This window comes from Sander vitreus, chromosome 8, assembly GCF_031162955.1.
Source record: "Sander vitreus isolate 19-12246 chromosome 8, sanVit1, whole genome shotgun sequence".
Lineage (NCBI taxonomy): Eukaryota > Metazoa > Chordata > Actinopteri > Perciformes > Percidae > Sander > Sander vitreus.
In genome coordinates, this window is record NC_135862.1 from 12138657 (window position 1) to 12158013 (window position 19357).

The 19357-nt window shown below is 39.2% G+C and overlaps 3 protein-coding genes across 7 annotated transcripts; 2 read left to right on the forward strand and 1 right to left on the reverse strand.

The window, feature by feature from the left end:
• The first annotated feature begins 947 nt into the window (after positions 1-947).
• Positions 948-6306, forward strand: LOC144522062 (transmembrane protein 53). 5 transcript variants are annotated; one of them, XM_078256843.1, is made up of 4 exons: positions 948-2240; positions 2552-2910; positions 4529-4775; positions 4958-6306. In XM_078256843.1, exons 2-4 carry the CDS (start codon positions 2674-2676, stop codon positions 5317-5319), a joined length of 846 nt encoding a protein of 281 aa, XP_078112969.1. In that variant the 5' UTR covers positions 948-2240; positions 2552-2673; the 3' UTR covers positions 5320-6306. The 5 variants fall into 5 exon arrangements, with proteins under 5 accessions (XP_078112969.1, XP_078112968.1, XP_078112970.1 ...); XM_078256842.1 differs by having other exon boundaries at positions 948-1838; XM_078256844.1 differs by having other exon boundaries at positions 948-1838; positions 2648-2910.
• A 1341-nt stretch (positions 6307-7647) lies between these two features.
• rbm28 (RNA binding motif protein 28) lies at positions 7648-15819 on the forward strand. The gene is made up of 20 exons (XM_078256839.1): positions 7648-8015; positions 8321-8467; positions 8561-8667; positions 8796-8871; positions 8980-9072; positions 9207-9278; positions 9488-9587; positions 9685-9944; positions 10047-10113; positions 10243-10352; positions 10440-10513; positions 10646-10781; positions 11108-11172; positions 11315-11473; positions 11711-11860; positions 12005-12079; positions 12195-12324; positions 12613-12751; positions 14285-14399; positions 15366-15819. Exons 1-20 carry the CDS (start codon positions 7898-7900, stop codon positions 15501-15503), a joined length of 2331 nt encoding a protein of 776 aa, XP_078112965.1. The 5' UTR covers positions 7648-7897; the 3' UTR covers positions 15504-15819.
• Positions 15820-16120: 301 nt separating this feature from the next.
• On the reverse strand, positions 16121-18408 carry lepa (leptin a). The gene is made up of 3 exons (XM_078256058.1): positions 18332-18408; positions 17204-17403; positions 16121-17104 (listed from the first exon to the last, which is right to left on the reverse strand). Exons 2-3 carry the CDS (start codon positions 17351-17353, stop codon positions 16766-16768), a joined length of 489 nt encoding a protein of 162 aa, XP_078112184.1. The 5' UTR covers positions 17354-17403; positions 18332-18408; the 3' UTR covers positions 16121-16765.
• Between the last annotated feature and the right edge of the window lie 949 nt (positions 18409-19357).

The following is a 19357-nucleotide window of genomic DNA, read 5'->3' on the forward strand; positions in this document are numbered from 1 at the left end:
CCAATTGAAAGTTAAGCAAAAAGGTTTAATAAACAACATGATGAAAATGACAAGACAAAAGCAAATGTTACACTGCAGCTAACAGCGGACTGAATCATGCTTCTCCTTGATGGAGTCACATAAAGTCTTGTGACATGAGAAAACAGTACACTGCAAGCAGCGGACATACAAAACATGCTTCCTTGTGGGGTCACAGTTTTGCAGTCCTGAATCCTTCTCAGTATTCCAAATTTATCCTAAAGAAGTTGAGGGTGGTTCCTCAAATGACATCTCTCCCTATTGGTCAGATGTTTTCTCATGATAAGGTCCCACCTCTGAATTGTCAGGTTAATCCAGGTCAAGACAAAGGTCATTTATCAGCGTAGTACCAATTCTATTCAAGTTTACAGAGATATGCATTTCCTGCCCAGTCTGGCCCAACAGTGGGTGGCTCTCAAACGGCTGGGGAGCAGTTTCCTTTCCTGTGGGGACAATGAGTCTCCTCCAGTATGCTAAATGTCAGACAAGACCTAATCATTCTTTAGAAGCTTGGGTTGGAATGAGGCATGTCAAATGTTAATTAAGGCTAGTGAGTTGATTCAATCTGGCTGTAGGGAACATAATGTACATTTAAACCAGAAGTACATTGTACTAACATACATTTCATAACATAACCATTGTTTTAACTTTTTAAAACCCAACATTATCTTCTGTTATTGTATGTAAAGAGAAACGTTTATTATTTTATGGATTTCACAAATTTCTGTAAGACACGTTATGCCGTAAACCGTTTAAATCTGAGCATGCCCAACTCACATCTGCACTCGACTAGAGCCGGTGTCAATACCCGATCCGTACTGCCTGTACGATCCGTTCTGCGCATGCGCATACTTACGTAGTAGAAAACTAACAATGTCCCTGTGCGATTTGTACCACGCATGCGTTGAAACACTACGACCAAACATCACAACTTTTTTATTAAATCTTTATTATACAATAGTCATAGCTACAAACAATCGAGACTTGTCACTTATCCAAAACCGTGTAGCGACGTCGTTGTTGTGTTGTTTATGTTAATATTTTTACTTTTAATACTTCGTCTTGACTAATAACCATAGACTGTCTATTGTTAATGCGATGAAGTGTAAACGTACATAAGTGTCCTTTTGAAGACGGGATGACAGCTCTTCCAGCCACCACTGCTATATACCACTATAGTAGCTACATGCTAACGGCAGTAAACATGTCATCTTAGCTGGCAATGTTGTTAAATTCTCCCCAATTCCGGGTCACATTCCTGCTGAAACATGTCCGATTGTGTAGTGTTTGGTTCAGAAGCCTTTATCTGCGATTTTTGACGTTAGAAAGTGCTGCTTCGTTCCACTACAAGCTAACGTTAGCATACTCATAGCTAACTATTATAGCTGCATGCTAACGCGACATAGCGGAGCATATATAGCTAGCTATATATGTACGTATGTAGCAGGACTTTGTACCGTAAAAAATCACCAATAAAGGCTTCTAAACCAAATACCAAACAAATACTAGCTATGACTATTGTAAAATAAAGATTTAATAAAAAAGTTGTGATGTTTGGTCGTAGTGTTTTTTTTAGTTTTCTAACGTAATTATGCGCATGCGCAGATCGGCGCACAGGCGGTACGGATCGGGTACTGACCTATATCAAAGCCCGTCCAATATTACACATTATTTGATATATGTCAATGGTACTGACATCGGTAATTTTTCTACTGTACGACAGTAAGTCGCGTGGTTATGACACAATCGTTAGCCTATTTTTACAAAAACTACGGCTGAAAAACTCTGCTCTGCTACGGAGCCATAACGTGAGGTACAAGGTAATGGAGCCTTTTATACATTGTTGTGTTTCTTTAGAAATAAACAATGGACACATAGAGTCTTTAAACGCTTCAGATGTAAAGTTATTCGCTGTCAAAGTGGCGTCCAAATGAATGGCAGTCAATGGAATGCTAACGGGAGGTGATGGCTTGGTAGCATTAAAATGGCGCCGTAGGAGCTACGCGGTCCGAGCATGAATGTATTAAGAGAACGGTCCGAGGAGAAGCTTACCCCCTTGGTAGATGTAAATACGGGGCAGCCATAAGGCAGCGTGATAGTCTGCCAAACCCATAGAAGAAGAAGAAGTTTAAACATAAAAACAAAACTGTTCACTACTGGTAATTATGGGAAATGATGCACTTTGGAAACAGCTCAGTCATTAACGACAGAACTAAAAGCAGGTTAGTAACTCAGCCAGTAGACAAAATAAAGTTAGGGGCTTAACGTAGACTCGCTGTATTCCGGACACTTTCGACTTAGTAAGTAAAAGTCCCATATTACATCCATATTAATGCGTGGAAAAATAAGCCTGATTGGTTTACCTGTCTCTGGGGCCAGGTTTTACACACAAATTAAAGTTTGACTGACACATTTTGGGCAAATAATTTGGAAGAAATCTTGACGTTACGTTAGTAATGTTAGTAGCCTTCTCATTGTCATTTTTACGTCTATTGTTTTTCTTATTTTTCGTTCCTGTCCCCTTGTTTTCTAGCCTGACAAGCCAGACCCACATCAAGATTAGCTGCCGCTAGGGTGCGTCTAGATTTCTAGGCTACTTTTTTTGAGACGCTTTTCACATTTCATCCAGTGGGAAGCCTGACGACAAACGTTACTATGTTGGGCAAGGTGCTCCTGAGCAGAGGCATCACTGCCCACCGAATCAGTAAGAATGTAACTTTCTACATTAATGAATCGGCATCTCCAGTCTCAAGATGTCAGACCAAAGCATCTGAAGACCATACACCCCTTATGCTGATGCTGCCGTGGTTGGGTTCGCGTTCTCAAGCTGTGGCCAAATATTGTGAAATCTACTTCCGCACTGGCTTTGATGTGCTTGTCGTGGAGAGTGAGGTAAGATAATCAGTGAGAATTACAACATTACACAATATAGTTTAACCATAGTCAGTGCGTTGTATCACAACCACATAGAACTGTTAGTTATTCGTCGAAATGGCGCTAACTTCATGGTGACTCAATTGCATTATTATGATTTGTGATGCATAGCTGTGGATGCCCTTTCACTAAGTTAGGTAATTCTTAGATATAGTGAACTGCTGTTTTTTGTAACATAGAATAGAGATATGTATCATCCATGCATGTACCATATATGTTTGTCCTTTGCCTTTCCAACGATTAAGTAAAACAAAAAAGTACCATTAAAAGCCCATTTGTGTGTAAACAAGATAAATAGTTTATTGTGAACTTCCATAGTTGTATGAGTTAAGAATGACCATAGTATATGGAATGCCTTAAACGACCCCCCCCCCCCATGCGCACACACACACACACACACACACACACACACACACACACACACACACACACACACACACACTGTATTTTAATTAGAAACACTGACAGTAAACATAACACAGGTTTGTTAACCCTAAGTTGAGGGAAACTGTGGGGTTTCAGTTCCAGAAACAGATCATTTTAACTCTGGGTCAGTTGCTGTGGTAACATTATGCTGTGAACCACTCCTGAGGCCTGTACTACGAAGCAAGACTTGGCATTAACGAGGTACTGAACAATCAATACTCTGTTGATAACGTTAGAGACCGACAACCCCGTTAACATTCCCCGATGGGTATTTTTATGAAAGATAGCCTATAGATTTTCAACGGCGGGAATTATGTATAGGCTATTTGTCGGCTTCTTGAGCCCTGTGTTGCCAATGCACACATTGGTTTGAATTATGTTTTTATATTTTTTTATTTGCTCTCATGATCGCTTACCACTGTCAGGGTTGCAACTGGAATAAAAAGCTAAAGCAACGACAGTTTATGGAAAACACAAGTGTAATTATGGTCAGATCTTGTGCCTGACTGATGGGGAAGTGATATTGATAAGCGTTGTGATTTTATGGATTTACAGCATCGGCTATTTTTTCGCCAGCTTTCCCTTCTCTTTTAGGAAGCAGCTATTGTGTTTTGCTTGTTAAACCGTGTCTGTGTTCTTCATAATTATATAGAATTATAGTTTGCTCTTCTTATGTAAAATATGCGGCTCTGGCAGATGTTTGCGATTGGTCATGCTGTGCAAACACCGCCTCTTTTATGTGAACGTGCGCGTTGCTGGATTGGGAACCAGGGGTTGATTGAACTAGTTGATAACCACCGTCGTGACACAGCTTATGCGGGACCGCGGTTGTTAGGTTAGGTGAAGCCGGGTAACTGAAATCAATCCAGGGCATGTTGATCTTGATCTCATTCATTTGCAGAAATTTACGTTGGTAGACGAACGACAAAATCCCTGTTGGATAGTAGTTTATTACCCAAGGACTATCATTGACGTTACAGCATTTATGATCAACCAGTCATAAATGTAAGGACAGCGATGTCTGTAACTTAAGTGATCCCTGACCGTTAATTACTCAGTACAAGGATAGGATGGGCCCTTAACTCAAACTGCCTAAAGCCAACTGATGTTTCATCAGCATTCTGTTTTCTTTCTGCTTGTGTTACACAAGGTGCAAGAGTTCCTGTGGCCTCGCTGGGGTCTGGATAATGGAAAGAGGTTGCTAGAGTTGCTCCAGAGTGAACGCTTTGTGTCCCGCCCACTGCTTGTCCATGCCTTCTCTATCGGTGGCTACACATTTGCTCAGCTGCTGGTACATGTGTCCCAGGACACACAGAAATATCAGGCGCTCACACAGAGGATCAAAGGCCAAGTCTATGATAGCCTGGTGGTGGGTTCTGTGGAGACAATGGCCGTAGGTCAGTTCAGCAGTGACAAGATTTAACTCTTGCATCAATTTCATTTCATTGGTATCCATTATGCTCAATCACACTGGCTAGATCCAAAATCGGATGTTTTTACAAGAAGTGATACATGGTTGAATAGGAGTGAATGCTATTCAGTGCAAATTAATGAAGTGTGTTTTTTCCTCTCTGCCCAGGTCTCGCTAAGACTGTATTTCCACGTTGGGAGACACTGGTAAAACAAGTAAGCCAGTTATACTTTGGTATGTTCAGACGCCAGACGGTGGACTACTATAACAAAGGCATTGATGCGTTTTTGAACACTCCCATCACCGCTCCTGCACTGTTCTTCTTTTGCGAGAACGATGCTTTGTGCAACCCACAAGCCATGGAGGAGGTGCTTGATCACTGGCAGAAGCGTGGGATAGACATCACAGCAAAGAAGTGGGAGGACTCAACACATGCAGGCCACCTTAAGAGGCACCAACAAGAGTATCTGACCACCCTACACATGTTCCTCCACTCACTTCACTTCGCCCCGCTAAAGGCCAAGATGTAAGATTATTTCATTACAACACAATGCCATATTAGCTTGACTTTGCTTGTTTTCTGTTTTTATTGAAAGACATTAATTTAATTTATACACTAATTACAGTACTTGGTGTAGGTGGAGTGACAATACTGTCAGCTCGCAATCATGTTCAATTTAATTTACAAAATGGGGTGCTAGTGTGACATACTCAGGATGAATTTAATCATGTTTATTGATGTAGTTTGGATGAAGATTTATGAAGCTTTCTTTCCGTTTGTGCCGTAAAAAGATTTGAAGCTGCAGGGTTAAAGTTAGTATGCATATGGGGCTAACATCTGTGACCTCTGGTGCTTTGCACAACTAACAGCAGCCCTTTAGCACTGGGTCCAAAGCGCTATAACACCTCGCTGAATTTTAATATGTTCATGAAGAAGTGTTGCAGTAAATGCACATATTATTGTGCAATTCTATAGTAAAATGAATATTGAATGCATAATGTTTTCTCGATAAAATATCAGCAAATAGTGGAAAATGTCTTTCTCCACATCCCCACAGTGGTTTCTTCTGTCTTTTTTTTGTCTGACCAATAGTAAAAATTCCAAAGATTTTCCGTTTCCCATCATGTATCATCAAATCATCACATCTGAGAAGCTGGCTAACTAGTAAATGTTCTTAATTTGTTCTTAAAGGTCCCATGGCATGAACATTTCACTTTATGAGCTTTTTTAACATTAATTATGAGTTCCCCCAGCCTGCCTATGGTCCCCCAGTGGCTAGAAATGGCGATAGGTGTAAACCGAGCCCTGGGTATCGTGCTCTGCCTTTGAGAAAATGAAAGCTCAGATGGGCCGATCTGGAATCTCCTTCTTATGACGTCATAAGGAGGAAGATTACCTCCTCTTTCTCTGCTTTGCCCGCCTAGATAATTTGGCCTGCCCATGAGAAAGAGAGAGACATCATGGCTTGAAAACAAGCCATTGGTCAAGGCCACACCCCCACCCTCCACCTTGCCCCCCCCCCCCCTTCCCCTTTCTCTTCCTCAACAGCATTTAAAGCTACAGACACAGAAATGGCACATACAACGGAACGCTCATTGTGGGACTGGCTCTAGTGGCTGTAATTCTGCACCAAGGCTGAATTTCGGGAAAGAGACTTCAGATACAGTATTAGGGGACCACTAAGGCCTATATAAAAGCATCCAAAAAGCAGCATGTCATAGGACCTTTTAAATGACTAAAATGATTGATTGATTGATTAATCGATTATCAGAATAGTTGTCAATTAATTTATTCTCAAGCGACTAATCAGCTAATCATTGCAGCTCTCTGTGTAAATAATTGACTCTTAAAACAATAAATACAATCTTAAAATAACATCTTTACCTTATCTTCGTAAAACCAAACTAAATAATAAAAAAGAGCTACATAAGAATGTCCTTGGCCCCAAACCACAATTTCCAAAGAAAATGTCTTAAATGCTATTTTGAGAGATGAAATGAATGCAACCAAAGTCAGTGTATGTATGAATAGAGATTGCCACACGCACTTTTGTTCTAGGCATCATGAACTAAGGCAAGGCAATTTTATTTACGTAGCACCTTTTCAATTTGTATAATTTTTTTGCATTGACAATTGCTAAGATTAAGTTGATACTGAGATCCAGCACTATCAACTTAATCTGCTCCATGATGTTAATTGTAGACAATGGTCATGAACGGTACATTTGCTGTTTCTTTGGGTGTGTCTTTCCAGGGAAAACTCTGTTACTCTGTAATGTTACTCTGTGTGACATTTAAACAAACAACTCCAGGTACTTGGTTCTTTTAATGGTTTACCACTGATTAAAAGAATATGTTTTCTTCCTCAAGAAGTATGTTGGTGTTTCTTGACAGTGCTGAACAAAACACCAAAAGATAAGGCACCATAATACACCCAGGAGTTTTACAAATGATTGAATGGCCTGTTGAAGGTTGTTGTTGAACATGTGCCTCTCATATTGTAAAGCATCCCATAACTTGAACTTTTATACATTTCTGATTTGTGCAATAAACTCTCTAACACTTTTTTTCTATTTTAGTTATGCATATCATTTGTCCTTTTAATTAGTATGTGTTTCTCACCTACTGCCTTAGTTTATTTGGGATTCAAGTTTATCTATATCTATCTATCTATCTGTCCATCCGTCCGTCTGTCTATCCTTCTGTCTAACCATCATACACAGATAAATCATCTGTGTTTTGTTTATTTATTTACAAATTAATAAATACATAACTTTGAGCGTGATTGCAACCTCCGGGACGGTAGGCGGCGGCACGAACCGGTTTTCTGCAAGTAAATGGAGGTGTAGGTTCGAAGCCATTTCCGTTTAGTTTCCAAGATGGCGGCACACATACATCCATGATGTAAACATGCGATTTTATCTTGAAGCTAGTTATGTTCATTTTTAACATTTCTGGAGCATGTATTATTTTCGCCGATTCGTTTGATATTGAATAGTTTGATATTGACATCCAGTACGGGATTGTTAACAATTTAGATATCAGTTTGTAAGTTGTTACCGAACATTAGCGAGCTAACAGCTAACGTTAGCTAGGCAGCGGAGAGCCATGCCAACGCAGACCATATTCGTTGGTTCTCTACCAGCTTCAGCTACAAATGAACGCCTAGAGGAAATATTCTCTGAAATTGGTCCTGTAAAGCAATGCTTCGTGGTCAGAGAGAAAGGTGATGTCACTGTCATTTTACAAAATAATGCATCTAGAAAATGTACTCTTAACTGTTAATACGTTAGGTCCTACAGACTGACTTAGCTATATACTCTCGGTACAATTAAAAACATTCTTTGACTCCTTGACGAAGGCTTGTATGCCGAAACACGTCGGAGTTTTTTTTTTAACGGTTTAAGATGACCAAGCCACAACAATAAAGGCTTTTTAATTTTTCTAAAGAGAGTGCCTTGGGTTGTCCTGAGTTTTGCAATTAAAACATTAATCTAAACATTAATTAATCTATTTTTGTTTATAAACCAGGCACAGAAAAATGTCGGGGATTTGGCTATGTCACATATTCCATGCAGGAAGATGCACAACGAGCCATGAAAGAAATAAAAGACTACGACGGAAAGAAACTTTCTATATCAGTGGCAAAGAAGAAGATAAACGACAAAAGGAAAACAGGTGTGTGTATAAATGCATGTCCAAAAACGAGCAAGTGGGAGTGCTCTCACGTCATGTCTACTTGATAACCTTGTTTATGTCTCTTTTATTTAGCACCTGAAGAGCCAGCTGCAGCACCAAAGGGAAATGAGCAGAAATCCAAAGGCTTCAGGAAAACCCACCTGAAAGCTAGACTCATCATAAGGAACCTTAGTTTTAAGGTACAGTATGCTACATGGTATGCAGCAACTGACGAGCATACTTTGATTCATTCTCTGACCTTCTATTACATATCTTCTGTTAAAGTGGTACTCTTGACCTGTAACACATGACATGTCTTGTGTTGCAGTGCTCAGAAGATGATCTGAAGCAAGTTTTATCTGAGTTTGGAACAGTTCTTGAGGCCAACATTCCCCTCAAACCTGGTATAAAATGGTTTACATTTTTACTGGATGCACAAATGCACCTTGGGTTGTTGTGTGACCTTTTGAGTGGGTTTATAAGTTATGTTCTTATGTTTTTTTTCTTTCTAGATGGGAAGATGCGAGGTTTTGCGTTTGTCCTTTTTAAAAATGTTTCTGAGGCAGCAATAGCGCTTAAAGCTATGAACCTAAAGGAGATAAAAGGTTAGTGAGTGAGACACTTTGCGGTTGTGTGAGAATCACAGTTCATTGTTGGTATCTCAATTTGGGAAGTTCATTTTAATTTAGTTTGTATCATGTAAATGTTTTTTTTTTAAAGGTTCTTGTTTCATTTACAGGTCGGCAGGTAGCAATTGACTGGGCTGTGCCTAAGGACAAGTTTATTGCCACACAGCTGTCCTCAAGTCCAGGTAATATTCTGCAAGGGAATACCACTACTTGTCATTTTATTATCCACTACAGATTAAAAATCACCATTTACAAGACATTTTGGCTTCTAATAGCCATTCATAGCATAGAATATATCTTTATTGTCCACCACAGTGGGAATTTGTTGGCAGATATGTCTAGATTAAAATAAAAATATTAATATTTAACACTTGTTTCGTTGACCTCATAGGAAATAAGAATACCGAGGCAACTGCAAAACAGTCGGACATAAAAAGTGACACTGAAGAGGAGGATGAAGAAAAGCCACAAGCAGCACCAGAGAAGAAAAAGTGTGAATCTCAAATATGTATACCTGTGTTAACATGCAACCAGGTGTTAAAATCTGGTTAACTTAAATGGTTAATTTAATTTTAAATTTTTCCACAGAGTCCCTTCCAAACCAGCTGTGCAACAGGTGGAAGAATCCCAATCAGATGATAGTGGGGAACAACACAGTGAGGAGGAGGAGGAGGAGGAGGAGGAGGAGGAGGAGGAGGAGGATGATGATGATGATGATGTGTCCCAGGAGGGAGGAGACGACGACGACGACGACGATAAGAGTAGCCTTGAGTCAAATGATGATCCAGATGAGAGTCATGATGAAGAGGAAGATGAGGAGGATGAGAACGGCAAAGAAGATGAATCAGGTATCAATCCCTGCTTATGTTTTTCACATTTTTCATGTAAATAAAAATGTCCATTAAACATGTTATTTTAACACTGCTTGTCTGCTACTCTTATGTCTAAAGCTAAAAAGAAAGCCTCAAAGAAACTTCTCCCTTCAGATGTGAAAGAGGGCAGAACGATTTTCATCAGGTTTGCAGTTTTTCTCACTACTTCAGCTTAAACCTGCTTTTGTTTATCTTACTCAAATGATCCACACATTCATACTGACTTATCAGCCTATCACCACGTTTGTTCATCTTATTCATTACGCTCATTTAGGAACCTGTCCTTTGACACGGAGGAAGATGGTCTGGAGGAAGTTCTCCTAAAGTACGGAGAGCTTAACTACATAAAGGTTGTTCTCCACACAGACACAGGACATTCGAAAGGTAAGTCAGCAGTGCTTTAATGAAACCCTCTTCTCTGTGTTGCCAACACAGGTTGATTGACTTATTTTGGATTTGTTGTTTTACCAGGTTGTGCATTTGCTCAGTTTAAGACTAAAGTGGCTGCAGACAAATGCATAGCTGCGGCACAGGATGAGGCAGAGGTAATGACTGCGGAATAATTGACTATAAACATTTCCTGTATCCGTCTTTATTAATGGCATGACATCATCTGTTGTCCTGCTTTGTGCAATGAGTTGATATTGCTGTCTTGTAACATTGGTTATTTGATGCAGAATGGTGGCATCCGTGTAGATGGCAGAAAGCTGTTGATTGTGTCAGCCGTGAGCAGAGAGGATGCTTCCAAGCTGAAAGTGAACAAAGTGAAAGTAGAAACGGGCACCAGGAACCTGTACCTGGCCAGAGAGGGATGTGAGTAAACCCATTTCCTGCCCTTTTTTTTCTCCTTGTTTGACACCTGACAGTTCTGTCTCTCAACTCTATTAGTGATCCTTTTACTGTACACAGAATAACTTGATTCACTGTCAATATTAAAGGTATTGCTTCATGCAGATTTGACTTCATAACATTACACATACAGCTGTGAACCAAGATTAACACTAACTTAGGAAAGCCATGTCTGTCTTGTGAGATCAGTATTAATGAGTATTGAAATTTAGTTGTCACATTTCTTTGCTGTATTGCTTCTAAATCTGTTTTTATATTTCATGATATTCTCTTCTGACCTCCACACGCAGTGATCCGTGCTGGAACCAAGGCTGCAGAGGGCGTACCTGAAGCCGACATGATCAAGAGAACCAGAGTGAGTTCATTTTTCAGTTACCATTTAAGATGTTTCTACTTGCAGAATGATTTTAATGCATGCTTGCATGCTAGTTTATCTTGTCATCTCCAGAATTACTCATATGTTCATGTCTATATTTGGTGTTGTCCACTTCCCTTAGTTTGAAGAAATAAAGAGGACCAAGCTTCGGGACATTAGTGTGTTTGTGTCAAAGACTCGTCTGTGTGTCCATAACCTGCCCAAGTCAGTGGACAATAAAAAACTCAAAGCACTTTGCCTCCAAGCAGTAAAAGGAAGCAAGGGAGTCCGCATCACAGAGGTGAGAAACAATATGGCATACTGTTAGATATTATAGCTGTAATATTATAGCAGTTATCAGTCATTTTCTGCTTTGTTAAACCATTCCTGGAAACGGCTTTGTCTGAGTAGTATTTATGAAGTTTGGCTATCATAGAATTAAAAACGTGTGTGTGTGCGTGCGCGCCAATTCTTCTTAAAAGTTGAAAACCTGCATTGTTTACAGCCATGTGTGTGTGTGTCCTGTTTCTCCATTTAGTGTCGGGTGATGTATGACAAGAAGCCAGAGAAGAATCAGGTGATGGGACAATCGTTGGGTTATGGCTTTGTCCAGTTCCAGGACCATGAACATGCTCTCAGCACACTTCGTTACCTTAACAACAACCCTGACCTCTTTGGCCCACACAAGGTACTTTTCGCAACAGAATAGTTGTGTTTTTAAAGGGGTTTTGTTGCCACTTTATTCATTTACTCTTAGAATCTTAAGACTACACATTCTGTTGTTTTTTGTTTTGCTTGCCACACTGGATTATATTTTCATGTCATCCTGCAGAGACCTATCGTTGAGTTCTCCCTGGAGGATTCAAGGAAACTGAAAATAAAAGAATTGCGACACCAAAAAAACATGGTCCGTTTGTATAAATGTGTGGGATAGTTACACCCTTAGAATCCTCGTTCAAATTGAAAAATGTATTTATTTATTTTTTACTAAATGGAAAGTAACTCGGTGGATATCTTTGCAGGAATTCTTCAAAAATCAGCCTTTTAAAGGAGGATCGAAACCTCAGCCCCAGACAGCTGGAGATGGAAAAGGACCCAGAAAAGAGGGAAATGAAGCACAGTCCTCATCAGAGCAGACAGGAACAGAGAGAGGTATGAAAAAAAAATTCTTTCTGTACTAGGGTTCTTTTCGCCTTTTCCCTGTTGAAAAAACATATTAGGAAGGTGGACATGAGGGTCTAATGCAGATGGACTCAAATGGGTTGCTCTTCTCCTGTCGTAGCTAAGATACAGTACAGCACACTAGGGCTGTGGAGAAACCATATTATATTTGACACACTGAACTAAACTTAGCCTTTTTATTTTTGTTGGTAACATTGGCATCTTTTTTTTTTTTACATAATTTTGATTTTCTTGCCATCTACTTTTCGGTGTTATCAGCTCCTTCTCAAAGCCAGAAACAAGGCAGCCGCTATTTGGGCTTCCAGACCAAACCTGAAGTTGAACATGTGGATTTGGAGAACGGAAAGAAACGAAAGAAGGTTCTTACATTTCCTACCCATCGGGGACCTAAGATCAGGTACAGTTCTATAAACTTTACTAGTGTCCTGTTTACAATGCACTGTGTGCCACTCAGTGCTTAAGCAGATAAATCTTGACAGTATAATCGTAACACTTTAGGGGGGGTCAATATTTTCCCTACTTGCGCACGTCTGACGGGAAAAAAAACCCACACAGCATAGCTTACTGGCCGGTAGCACGCAGCTAAAGACGCAGCATAACATTAGCTTGCCGGTAGCCTGCAGCTGCACTTTTCCAGACACCATGGCCACTGATAAAACAATAAAATTGGAAAATCCTCTTCTGCTTCCCTGAAGCCACCGGTTTGACAACATGTTGCCTTCTCCCTTGATTTATGTAAACAACCAAAGTAAATCTTGTGGACTCTGACGGTACTTCATGGTGCATTCAGGTGCCCCTTGTTAAACTCATGGTGCATTCAATTGTAATGCGTAAACTCTGAGAAACTGTTGTGAAGTACCTTATGTAGTGGCTCTTATTATGGCGTTGCCGGCACTGCTAAAAAAAATGTTTAAATCGAAAGTTGAATCGAATCACAACCATAACAATTAAATCGAATTGTAGATTTGGAGAATCATGACACCCCTGTAACACATTTTAAGGATATGCCTAACATAATAAAGAACTTTGATTGATTGATTTTATTTGATGATTGAAACACATATAACCCTACACTGCAGTCATTACATACATTGCAAATCACTGAGGATAAAAACCCAATGAAGCAATAAGGCCTATTTCCATTGTGGTCCTGTAGACAAGCATTTGAAAAAAAAAAACATGAGAAAAATCTGCTCCTCCTTTTAAATTAATACAACTAGTATGTGCAGTAACAAGTAGGGTTGGGTATCGTTTGTATTTTTACGATTCCGATGCTGAACCGGTACTTTTAAAATGATTCCGATTCCTAAACCGATTCTTGAAAAACTGAAAAATTATATAAAAAAAAAGGCTCTTTTACTGTCTCTTTTTTTAAAATTGAAAATTATTTAAATTTAACAATATATTAACGTTTTAAAGTACTTTCCCAGAGGGAAAATATGGCATTTTAAAAGTAGCCTGCATTTACGGTAGCTAGCTAACGGTAGACTACAGAGAGAGTGTGATATTTTTACGTCCGTTTCGGAGCGACAGAGGGAAAATATTTCAGTTGACACATTAAGTGGAACCGAAATTTGCGTTCTAATCTGGTCCGGTTCCTACCACTTGGGTAGGAACCGGTTCCATAGTGGAACTGGGTTTCGGTACCCAACCCTAGTAACAAGGGGGAGACGATCTAGCTTTTCATATTTTTTTAACTTGAGAAAAGAAAAAGTTCTTTGGCCATTTTGCCCTGGTACTACACTTCTTACTTGTATCTTTCCCCATTAAATTCCACAAATTGTTTGCTTGTTTTTGTGGGGTCCACACAAACGCTGTCAGGTTACAAACAGCCCTTCAAAAAGGGTAAACATTTGACAAAACTATGATTCAACAGTGGGCATCAGGTTACAGATCAAGTTACAGATGCAAACTGTTCTGTCCTTTGCAGAATGCGTGACAAGGGAAAGCAACAGGCCCCGCCACCCAAGAAAGCAAGGCCTGGATCCAACAGGAAGGATCGTCAAAGACAACAGATGGAAAAGCCCACGCGTCCCAGAAACCAGGTTCACATGCTCTGTTGTATATTCTTATTTGTAATCTCGGGACATCTCACGACAAAGGGTAGCTGCTGAGGCACTGATTTATTAGAAACTACTAAAAACAGTGGCTTTGTCAGTATATATTTTAAAACTCTGAAAGCATGGACGTTTTGGGTAACCTCTAGATGCATTTCAACACCAAAAAAGCTCTGAAATCTGTCTGACTCTAACTTGAAAAGAAACTTGCCAAAACCAAATCAAAACAATTATAAAACTGAAGAGGGTCGAAGTTTTTGAAAGATAAGTTAATCTCTGTGTGAGAGTAGGGCTGCACCATATGAGGAAAATATGCGCTACGCGATAACGTTGTTGAATATCGCGATAACGATATGACTTGCGATAAATTAACAGATATTAGAGTGTACTCAGTTCTGCCTTTCTGTTGCTTTCAGTATTCTTTTAAAATGCAACAAATTGCTTGTTTATTTTAAAACAATCATTTCTAACATTCTTTTATTGAACACATTGAACATTGAATTGACAATAACGGGCACTACTAAAGAAGAATGACAGTTACACTTTAAAGTGCAGTTTTCAACTGATATTTTCTTTCAACTAACACAAAAAATCTTGTGTCTATCGCGATATGTCGCAACCTTTCGCGATATGTATATTGCGCCAGTTGATACTGCGATGCGGTTTTAAAAAAACAATATATTGTGCAGCCTTACCAAAGAGCCATTTTTCCAAATGTGGCTCATTAAATTAAAAGTAATAAAGTCATACAATTTTAAAAAATTGGAACATAACCCTTTTTAATTTTTTTCTTTTTTAAATGTCATGAGATGCGTTGGACAAATAATGAGCAGTACTATTGAACTATACTGTACTATTTAAGTTTTTGAAACAACAGTGCGTGAGTTTGGTGATACGTTGTCAGCTTTGTCCTGTAAGCGCCTTATGATGGTTTATTTTGTTGTTTTCCTGAAGGTTAACGCAGCAAAGAAGCAGTTCAAGAGAAGGGACGGGGACCGTTTTGACAGCCTGGTGGAGCAGTACAAGAAGAAACTGATGGGTAACAGTGACAAGAGCACCAATGTCAAAAGAAACAAGTGGTTTGATAGCTAATGCTGTTTGTGTATGTCGGTGTCTGTATGTGTGAGAAAATGTTTTGAACTCTTAAGTGTTTATGGCTACCACAGCAGAGGTCCTCTTTAATCGACATTCTGAGGTTGTACAATGGTTCTCATAAATGTGTCAAGTTGTACAGTATACGCCCATGTGTGAAACTTTACTGTCACTTAACTTCATTCATCCTGTTGCTGCATTTCTGTTATCCATGCTCATGTTTGTTTGTTTACGACTAAAACAAACTTAATAATGTAAAAATAGTTTTCATGTACTTTGGCTTTTTATGAAAATATATTAAAAACCCTTGAATTTGTGTTTGATAATCTTTATATTTTAGTCTGAAATCCATATTTGTTGGATTCACAGATGTCAGTTTGTTATGACAGATTTCATTACATTCACTGTTTTTAATACTAGTTTTAAACCAAGTTAATCATAAGCTGATAGCTCCGGATAAACACTTCCCACTCATGAACCTTGAATACAAGTAAACACCCACAGATGACATTCTATATTGACCTGGTATACGTGTCTTTTCTACTTCATTCAGATCCTTCTCATCTTTCACTTACTGTACAACACTGACAAACTATATATCACAATTCATATTTTTGTTAAATATTTATTTAGTTTAAATACAGTAGAAAAAAAACAGTACAAAAAATATCTACAAAATATCATCTACAGATATAAATAACCATTTTGGAAGAGCTGATGATATTGCACTGAAATGAAAGTTGCCCTTTGTCCTTCCTGTTACATACATACAAATGCACCTGTTTTTCTTGGCAGGTTTCAACTTTTTTTGTTTGTTTTTTTAGGCAAGTTTCCACCTGGTTTTCAGGATTTTCCAGGCATTGACTCACTGCTCATTGTGACGTTTCCTCTGGCGGCAACCAGCCAGCTGATTCAGCTTCATGACTGAATTATTAAATGGGTCCATAGTTTTCACTGAGAGCTCTTTGTTGACAGTGGTGTCACAATACAAACCTATGATTTATCTTTGTGTGCAAAGCATAGATCACTTTGTATAGGAAACTACACTTTTGCTGCAAACATCCTGATGAGAAGACAATGTTACAAAATACACATTTTCTAAATAGTGTATAAATTAATACGTATATAAATAAGTGTGTGTTCAAGAATACATTTCCTTCAAAACACATTGCAAAAGTTCAACTTTGCCAGATGGGAAGTCAGACATCACTGATGCAGACATGGCAAATCTTGCCAGCAACTTGCAAATATTGGTCCTAATGTCAGCAAGTCTCAAGATGATCCAGATTTTTCAGTAGCATATGGAGAAACTCCTTCACTCTCATGAGAGCCTCGATGCTCACGGTGTGAATATACTTTAACTTTTGACTCTGTAGCTCTTGGAGCGGCCCCGGCACTGAAGGCTTCGGCCGCAGCTCACTGCAGTGCCCTTGCCTCCACTCGTCGAGGTAACCCGTCAGTGAAGAGATGTCAGACTTGACCTGGGGGATCCAGTCGGATGTGTCAGAGATCAGGTTGTTGTAACCCTCCAAGACTGTCACTATGGAGGAAAGTCCATCCAGATCATCAGCAGGTTGACGCAGTGTCAGACCAGTAGGAACCTGCAGCAAGAGAGAGTGAACATGATTCAGTCAAAAACACACCCACTTTTGTAAACACTTCAGATTCAGTGTCACCACAAACAGAACCATAAAGATTACCTGGAAATCTTTATTCACCCTAACCACCAGCTGCTCGGCCATCCATTTCACTTTTGATCTCATCTTCACTACTTCCACTGGCAGAGGAGCAGCTGTACCCACACTCAAAATGTGCAGCAGAGAAAACAGCAGGGCCAAAGTGTATTCCATATTTGTAGTATTTCTCTGGGTTTACCAAACTCAGAATAGCACTGGTATTCCTAGGAGAAAAGACGATGCAGGTTATTCTTCCTTTTAGTGTTTATCTATCTTTCACCATTGTGTCATCTCATCAACAACATAATTGTTAGTGGTGGAATGTAACTTAAGTAGAGTTTACTTAAGTACTCTATTTAAGTACAAATGTGAGGCACTTGTACTTTACTTGAGTCTTTTCTTTTAATGCCACTTTCTACTTCTACTCTGCTACATTTCAGAGAGAAATATTGTACTTTTTACTCAACCACATGAATCTGACAGCTTTAGTTACTAGTTACTTCCAGTTTCTAAATTGTGAGTACTTTTCTGCATTGAGTACTATTTTTAATACTTTAAGTATATTTTCCTGATGATACTTACATACTTTTACTTAAGTAACACTTTCAATGCTGGACTTTTACTTGTAACAGAGTATTTTTAAAGTGTGGTATTAGTACTTTTAAGTAAAGGATCTCAATACTTCCACCAATGGTGATTGTATACATAACACACATGCTTCCTTCCAGTCATTTACTCAATATGTTTGATTATGGCAGCAAATATTTGTGAAAGAGACACCTGGGAAATCCTGACTGTGTAACAGATACAAAGATCACTGACTTTGGCCAACACTATTATTCTCAACCCCCTGTTTTCCAAACCTCTGCTACATCCTCTGTGAAGAATAGACAGAAGGCTAAGTCTATAAAAAAAGCTCAGCTGCGGGACAGACAATCTATAAGCAACAAGAATTTCTCCTCAACTGTCACACTTTTACAAACATGCATGTTTTTAGAAATGAATCCAGCATTCAAACATACTTCAAAAAGCTGTTAAACAAAGTGACGCACTGGTAAATGGTGAAAGCCCAAGTGTGACTGTGAGCACAGTCAAAAGACGGAAGAGTTGAAGCCCAAGAGTAAACGAGATGGTGAAGAGAGTTGACCTTACCTTGGCTGGATGTCTGTGTGTATGCCACTGTTGGGCTCCATCAGGACATCTTATAGTGGAGGGCTGTTGACTCATCTCTTACTCACCTCTCTCCAATCCCCGGTTCCCCCCTCATCCACCCCCACACTTACACCCTGACTGCTGCCTCCCCTTGTGGAACTGCAGGAGCCAGAGACAAGTTTGAATATGTTTTTGGTGACTACCTGACATATTTGAATCACCGGGCAAACATTTTCACAAACTATTTAATCAAAATTAGGAAGTGCACAACACAACACCCTCATGTTCCTGTGTGAACTTTAAAATACTGATATCTCTTTTACAAACAGGGGCGATTCTAGGATCAGAGCTTTAGGGGTTCCTGGCACCCTTTTAACGCAATTTTTTCAAACGTTATTCTACGGTGCTAACTGTGCATGTCCCAGAGCAGAACCACCTAGCTCACAATAGATTAACACAGTTTTTTTGTTTGTTTGATTTCAGCAATTCTTTTTTAGGGGTGCCGGGATCAAGTTTAGGAGTGCTTCAGCACCCCTAAAAAAGGGCTAAAATCGCCCCTGTTTACAACTATGTTTCTAATTTTGTGACTGCAAAGACATCTTTTGCAGCTAGACTGATCAATATGCCATATATGTTACATCCTGCGCTGACACTCACTTATCGTGACTGCGCTCTCTAAACTTTGCCTAATGCCGCCAGTTACGTAAGTATTTATTTAGGATGTTTCATCAAACAGTGTGTCTAAGCACCCATGTACAGTAGCAGGAAATAAAGAACCAAAACAATAAAAACACAACAGCCGTTATTTGAAAGAGTATGACTCAGCTCTTCTCCTGACTGATCTCATGATTATTCTTGGATTATATAAATCAGATGCTTCTCATTGATGGAGATTACTGGTCTGATCAGGTCTCTGTGTCCTTATATCTTGTGTTTTGTTACTGAATCTGAATGCATAAGCATTTCTTTCATGTCTTCAAATCTTTTTAATTGTACTTTTTGTATTCATTAATAATGTACATTCTT

What these genes read in the sequence shown, in the direction of transcription:
- lepa (XM_078256058.1), bottom strand. Translation starts at nt 17,353, where the DNA reads ATGGAATACACTTTGGCCCTGCTGTTTTCTCTGCTGCACATTTTGAGT. An exon ending in GGGTGAATAAAGATTTCCAG is followed by an intron (nt 17,105 to 17,203) that starts GTAATCTTTATG and finishes CTCTTGCTGCAG; the next exon opens with GTTCCTACTGGTCTGACACT.
- rbm28 (XM_078256839.1), top strand. Translation starts at nt 7,898, where the DNA reads ATGCCAACGCAGACCATATTCGTTGGTTCTCTACCAGCTTCAGCTACA. An exon ending in CGGCAAAGAAGATGAATCAG is followed by an intron (nt 9,945 to 10,046) that starts GTATCAATCCCT and finishes TTATGTCTAAAG; the next exon opens with CTAAAAAGAAAGCCTCAAAG. An exon ending in ACATGATCAAGAGAACCAGA is followed by an intron (nt 11,173 to 11,314) that starts GTGAGTTCATTT and finishes CACTTCCCTTAG; the next exon opens with TTTGAAGAAATAAAGAGGAC.
- LOC144522062 (XM_078256840.1), top strand. Translation starts at nt 2,674, where the DNA reads ATGTTGGGCAAGGTGCTCCTGAGCAGAGGCATCACTGCCCACCGAATC. An exon ending in TGCTTGTCGTGGAGAGTGAG is followed by an intron (nt 2,911 to 4,528) that starts GTAAGATAATCA and finishes GTGTTACACAAG; the next exon opens with GTGCAAGAGTTCCTGTGGCC. An exon ending in TGTGGAGACAATGGCCGTAG is followed by an intron (nt 4,776 to 4,957) that starts GTCAGTTCAGCA and finishes CTCTCTGCCCAG; the next exon opens with GTCTCGCTAAGACTGTATTT.